Genomic DNA, 7,058 nt, shown 5'->3' with positions numbered 1-7,058 from the left:
TGAATAGACGAAAATGTGTGAGCCTTCTGTCATTCAGTTCAGCAGGGACCAAATTTCACCAAGAAAGTGCAGGCACATATCCTAGCTGGGTCCTGAAATTTTAGATTTTCAACAATATATATGAGAATGCTTCACATGTTCTCAGCAACTGAGAAAAATACTGCAAACACTCAAGTTGTTCTTATATAATTTATTGATAGTGTACATATGTTGATAATATAGTGCATTACAATACTGACTGCTAGAATTTTTTATAAATGTTTAGTTAACTATTTTTTAAAATTTTCACAACAAAAATAATCAATTATCATGCCAACATTTTGTAACAAATTATCACATTAAATCCATTTGGATTTCATGACATATTTATCTGTACAAAGGACCCCATATCACAGAGCATTCACAGTGCATAAGGTCACAGTCATTGAAAAAATAAATAACATGATAAATAGATTTGTGTTATTTACAGTTTACAAACTCATCCCTTTCTGTTTTCAAAGTAAGCGGTTCTAGAAAGTTGTAATAATATTTTAAGAGGTATTGAACCTCCTAAGGGTGCACTGCAAATGCCTGCAAGTATGAAACACAGGGAAGTTTAAAAGGTTCAGAAGTTATTTTAGTGATCATAAATGATTTCAAATACTTTCTTGCAACGGAGGAGATAGCGGGAGCCAAATTCTACTCTCAGTTCCACTGATAAAAATTTGTGCCAACTACCAGGACGTGAATGAGCGCTGGCACCCCTTCCAAGAACGAGAAGGCAAGAATTTGGTCGTAACTTTGCTGCAGTTTCAGCCATTTGGAACAGTGATGCTGCTGGGGAAGCAGACTTACAAGTGTTCTTTGCATACCCAACTGGGTTATGAGTGAAGGCAATAATCTTGCTGCAAAACCCTCTGAAAAGAAGCATCACAGTTGGTATTAGACTTTCCAGAGACTTCACCTGTCTGGTTTTGATATATCCTGATAACCTTTAGATTTTGTCACAATTCCCTGTTGCTATAAACCTACCATTGTATTTGTCTTTCAAGTTTACCAAGATCATCTCAGTGATAAGACAGCAACAATCACATACATTCTTTGTGCAAGTAAGAAAGAAACGGAATTAAATTCAGTAATTCTTGTAAGAAAATATTCAAATGTTATTAGGTTCCTACGCTCTTTCATTTCTTTCAGACAGTGTACTGTATGGCAGAAGTATGGTAGCAAGTAGAACACGGGATGTACAAACTGTCACCATCATTATACAGGTCAGCCTGCGGAGAAGGAGCTACATGTATCTCAGATTTCGGGACAGGGATGTATAGGATCTCACAGCTTTCTCTGGGGAGAAAATATGAGAAATATGGGAGAAAATATGTGGACACCGTGCAGGGGGAAATGTAAGAAAATGCAAGCTCAAGTTATTCAAAGGAGGTTTTTAAACTTGTGCACACCAGGTCAGAAACTGGAATGCACGTATCAGCTGAATGACATTCTGCTTTTCAGCAGAACGCCGATCACTTGCATACGGAGTTTTCAAAATAGTTCAATAAAGTAATAAGGGGCAATAAGGGGCTTGGTACAGAGTTGCTGGAACTAAATGCTGTCATTTACCTGTGTAACCATCATGTAATTCTCACCACCCAACAGACTGAAAAATCTAGAGTTCAGACTCAAAGAAATATAAAGGAAAATGTGTAGTAAATGCGTGAGCTGAAGAGCTTTTCTTCTGAGTGCTTAAACACAAGTAACTGAAGGATCTGAGGCTTGCGATGACAGAACATTATGTCCAAAGGTGTTGCATTTCAATCAGCAAGATTCTTTGGTTTCACCTGGCTATCAGTGTTAATTTAGTGTCTGTTTCATATTACATTAGGTCTGATCTTTCCTTAGCATGAATAATCAGGCAGTATTTATACAGCTTAAAGCACTCTACCAAAAAACAATCTAACAGCGGTACACAAATAAATGACATTACAATTGCAAGAGATCCAAAAATGGAAGACACCCAAACTCATGAGGGATTTGTGCAGCTAGAGCAAACATAATAAAAACAAGTGCATGTAATTAAAGCACAGTCACAAAGGAAATCAAAGAATAGCGTCTCCTCTATAATTGCTGTATAAGTATTGGAGTAGGAAAGACCTTTTCCGTTTGTTTACATGTTGACAGAATGTTTACAAATATAATCTAAAACCAGAAACTAATTATGCGTTAGTCACAGCTGCAGCAAGCATATCAAAATAAAATAAAATAAAATTGGCACGCCAATGACTGAGCCAGGAGAAAGACGGTTGACTCTGCTGTACCTGTTGGGAAGACTTCAGGTGTTCTGCTAGGCTGGACTCGAGCCCAGAGAGCAGCCCTTAGATCATCAGTAGTCATTGAGAAACCATAACCGTAGCTTCTTAGAATTAGATTTAGGCATGCAGATCCCAAGCCTGAAATTTTAATTCAGGCAATACTTTCAGTGGGACTCAGAGTAGCAGGAGCTGAACTTTGATCACGCAACTTTATAAGGTAGTATGAGCGTTATGGTCTGTATGGGATCAGACACTGCTGAATTCAGCGGATCATCTCTGTGGGACTGTACTACTCCAGTGGAACTGCAGCAGGAAAGAGCTGCTGGGAGCTCTGCTTGGCCAGCTGTACTTCAGTTATGGTCCTGTTTGTACACCAGGACAGTTCTGAAACCTTTGGGACAAGGAACCTGTTCTCCTCTTATTTACACAAGTGGGAATCTAAAGTGGTATCAGCAGAGCAGAGGTCCATAGATTCCAGACAAAGCTTTTAACTTGAGGGAAAATTAAAATTGTAGACTAAGAAACCAGTAACATATGAAAAAATCTGGATGTGACAGAAACCCCAGAAACCATGCTCAGCTGTCATCTTAGGAAACGATCCAGCAAGGCACTTGGATGTGTGTTTAGCTTTAAGCATGGAATCAATCCTACCGAAGTTAAGCTTTGCTGGATAAGGGATATCTTTTTCTGAATTGTATTACTTTTCAGTGTTAGTACGCTGGCGATTTTCAGATCACAGTAACAGTTTTCCTCTCACATCCACCAGCTTTCTCTTCACTCTTGAACTGAATATTAATTTACACACCGCTGTGGCACATGTGCCAAACTCAGCCAGCTAACTTTTACAATGGATAGTAAAATAACACGGCTACAAAATTTTGCAGACACAACCTGAACAGACACAACGTAGAGTTGCAGTAACTTCAGAGAGCCAAGTGCAAATCACCCCTTATCTTGATTGGGAAAGGGCAAAATTTGTAGTGGTTTCCTGACCACCCAAGCAAATTATTTTCTGTACATGTGAAAGGCACTAGTCCGCTATTACTCAGCAATATTCTCCTGAATTACTGACACATTCTGAAGTGGGTATCTGACATACAACAACCTGTCAAACAGATCTTTCTCAGGCCATTTAGTTTATCTGCATGGTTCAGCCTATAATTGCCATCTTTATTTATTTTAGCATATTGGTAATGACTATATAGAGACTCTAACTACTTCATATGATCATGTGTCATCAAGGCCCTGATACAGCATCTAGTAACTCTTTGGCAAACAATATATCCCTGGTCATATTGTTATGTCAGAGGATAATCCTACTAACGTCATTTGTAATGGTAAGCATGGCATGACACCCGTCTCATAACACAAGATGCATATGAGACTGCCTCAGGAAACGCAGCATTACAATCCATAGAAATAGTCCTGAAGTTGGTCTACGTTTTACGTAGGAGTATAAAATGCCAGGACCAGCCATGTGATTTAAGGTCAGTATTACCCTCCAAGACTGTCTCTTCCTACAACAGAACACTCCCGATTTTTGGAGCAGGTGATATTTAATTTAGGCAAAATAATTCTAAATGATGTCTCAATAATTCATGGCATTAGCAAACACAATTTCACACATATTTGAGCTATGGAACAAATGGGTGCCCCTAGTCTTTTAAAGTTACCTGAATCAGAAATATGAAGGTACAGTACAATTTGCTGGATCTGGCACTGTAAATGTTGATGCCCTCATCACTATCAACTCAGCTGATCAGTCGGCATTCAAAACTAGACTTTGGAACCACTCTTCCGTAGTGTAAATACATCTGAGCTGCCTGAACTGTGCACAGAAGAGCAAATGTTTGCTTGGAGGCAACTAGTTCTCCAACCCCTGCCTCTACCTCTGCTCCTTTCAGCCTCATATCTAACCATCACAGGAGCATCAGCACCAAACTGTCCTCCTGAAAGAGCAGGGAAGAAAGGAAGAGTAAAGAGGGTTGCTCCTTCACAGCTTTTCTGCAACAGAAGACTCAAAGACGAACTCCACCATGAACTCAAAGACTGAATTCTACCTCTTCTGCTTTGCTGCTACAGCACAGCAAAAATGTCTTGAATGCCAGGAAACAGGGTCATCTGCATACTTGAGGACAAATGTGTTTACTGTCATGCTTGCCTACTCAATAAAGCATTTTAATAATGCTGTATTTATTGCCATCTTTAGGACTGGTAGTTTAACTACCTAACTACCTTATTAAAGTGAAAAACCCTAAATGGGTGCTAATACTGACGTTTGCCACGGAGCGTACAGCAAATAACGAACACATTGCTATTTTTTCCTTAGCATTACATTGAAAGGATTCAATTCCTAAAAAGTGTTTAACAGCAGAATACACTCCTTGATTTGTATCAAAATAAATTTTAAATAGCCTTAATTGTAAACACATTGCCTGGTGTAAACAGTGTCCTACATGTGAGCTGGTTGAACAGAATTATTTGTCAGATATGCCAAGATAAGGAACTTTTTTGATTTAGTGCTTATTTATTAAGGTTCTTTAGTATGTTCTCATTGACATAGTAATGGGAATTTTTATATGTAGTCTTAAGTGCAAAATATATTAATATATTTAAAAATGCATCAACTTTTAGTTGGCAGATTTGGTTTATAAACATTAAAAAATTAAAAAAAAATCTATGTATAAAGTTAAATGTGCTTCTTTAGAAACTTTGTGATCTTTCATTCATATACAGCTTTAAAATATTTTGAAGTTTAGTAGCAATGCAAAATATGCACACTGTCTCAGTGATTTGCAGTCTTATGATTACTACAATATGGAATGTTACCCATTATTTTTAATACTCTGGGCCAGATCCTGCTGTCATTTACATCCAGAGTAATTCCCTATATCAGATTTATGCTGGTGGATAGGATATCAAAACCTGGCCTCTACTGGGGGTTAAAAAGAAGTATATCATGCCTCAAAACTTGCATACAATCCAATCAAAGACCACATTCTCTTAACAGATTTGCTTTTGTCTACCTGTTTTTTTATCTGCACTGCTCAGTGTCAGACACCCACCTTCATTAAGCTTCTGGGAATAAATAAAGAGCAGAGAATACACCAGCTTCTTGACTGATGAAATAAGCTTCTTTCCCCCATCAAACAAATCAAATCATAACCAGGGTGGGTTTTGTTGTCAGAAAGCCTGGATTATGTTCAGATACTTTTCTCAGCTGATAACAGTAACTGTTAGTTACTGAGCACCCAGTTGTATTTTATTTGTTTAGTTTCTTCTAAATTTACAAAATGGGCGTACGAGGGCCAATGCAAAATATTTCTCATGGTGTAATATTCCACAAATGTTAGTTTATACTAATATATACAGCATTCCTTATTAATGGTAAAACATTATTTTTCAAGTATAAATTTCTGCATGTAATTCTCTTCTTCGATATGCAGATAGTCAAACTTTTAGTGTGCATCATCAGAAGTGATACAACATACAACCATTTCCTCTTCTTTCTCTGCTGCATTGTTCATCTTCATTGAAAAGAATGATAAATATTCAACACTGCCATCAAAACTGTCCTTGCAGTTCCTCTATAAGCAGAGCACTTGAAAGGGGAAATGATGTCCTCAACAGTACATGCCATGATATGTGCCTTGGACTTTCTGGTCCTGTAGTTGAGACATTTTGACTAAGCCAAGAAAAGTTCTGAGCTTGCCTCTTTTCCTTCCATGGAAAGTAAGTGTCAAAAGCTAAAGAACTATAAAGATTCTTCTCCAGTCTTCTTGTTAACCTTGGAGGTGGTGTTTGATTGTCTGCAAAAGGAGAATGAAAATCACAACAGAAAGTCCCATATGTGGGGACATTTGAGAGTCCTGCGTAAGATCCACACAGCTTTATGACTGAGCAGCAATATCCAAAGAGAAGGAAAATGCTTTGGTTGCCTTGAGCTAGCATGTTACAAGAAAGGTATGCTTTCCTTCCACACAGGTAAAAGTGCTTGGTAGCTGAAGAAGCAGGAATGACACTCAATTACTGATGGAAAGAAGGTAGGAATGTGAAATGTCTCCTGTCATTTACAGCACACGTAATCAGAATAATTGCAGTCTCTCTCCTTATTGTAGTTTAAAGTTCTTCTCGGCACATAGGGAGGTTGACAAAGGTGAAGACATTAAACTCTATCAATATAGAGAAACACAGGAAAACAGCATAAAGAAACAACACGTAGATGCCTAATTTCCTGTCAAGTTTCCACTTATTTACATGGATTCCAAACACCTGCAAGCAAACAAAGTGTTAGTTAATTAAGCCACAAAGGAGACTTTTGGAGACAATTATAAGCTAAAAATGAGAGCCTTTTGAATTAGAGATCCTGAATCAAGATAAAAATATATTCTTGGTATTTTACAGAATAAAAAGGCAACATATGTTTTTCTGATCAAGAAAAAGAATGTAAAAACCCAGTCCAATGACTCAAACTCTGGCCTTTCTTTTGTCTGAAGATCCCTTTACAAAACATTAAATGAACCGCTTTAAGGCCACTTCAGAAGTTCTTCATGGAACAGAGAAACAGGACCCTAGGTGCTCAGTTTCAGTATGCGGGGCATTTTCAGTATGTGGGGCACATTCTAGTCAGGCAGCACTCATTCATTGATTGGCTATGAACTAAAGAAATGCCCTGAATATGCCTCTCCCCAAAGTGCTCCCCTACAGATCCTTTATGTCCCAGTAGAACACCAGCACCTAATGCTCATTCTTTCAACAGCTTCGGAAGAGCTG

The 7,058-nt window shown here is 38.0% G+C and overlaps 1 protein-coding gene across 2 annotated transcripts in view; it reads right to left on the bottom strand.

Annotated features, from left to right (window-relative positions):
• Positions 1-178: 178 nt before the first annotated feature.
• SLC24A4 (solute carrier family 24 member 4) overlaps positions 179-7,058 on the bottom strand; it is a 98,778-nt gene continuing 91,898 nt past the window's right edge. The window contains exon 18 of one of the 2 annotated variants that reach the window (XM_083838876.1): positions 179-6,557. In XM_083838876.1, the coding sequence (XP_083695002.1) occupies positions 6,405-6,557 (153 nt within the window). In that variant the 3' untranslated portion in view covers positions 179-6,404. The remainder of the gene's footprint in view (positions 6,558-7,058) is intronic. The other variant, XM_083838878.1, reaches the window with a different exon arrangement.

Source organism: Anser anser, assembly GCF_964211835.1.
Source record: "Anser anser genome assembly, chromosome: 5".
NCBI lineage: Eukaryota > Metazoa > Chordata > Aves > Anseriformes > Anatidae > Anser > Anser anser.
The sequence above is the reverse complement of the archived record's forward strand: the minus strand, read 5'-3'. Positions and strand labels throughout refer to the sequence as shown.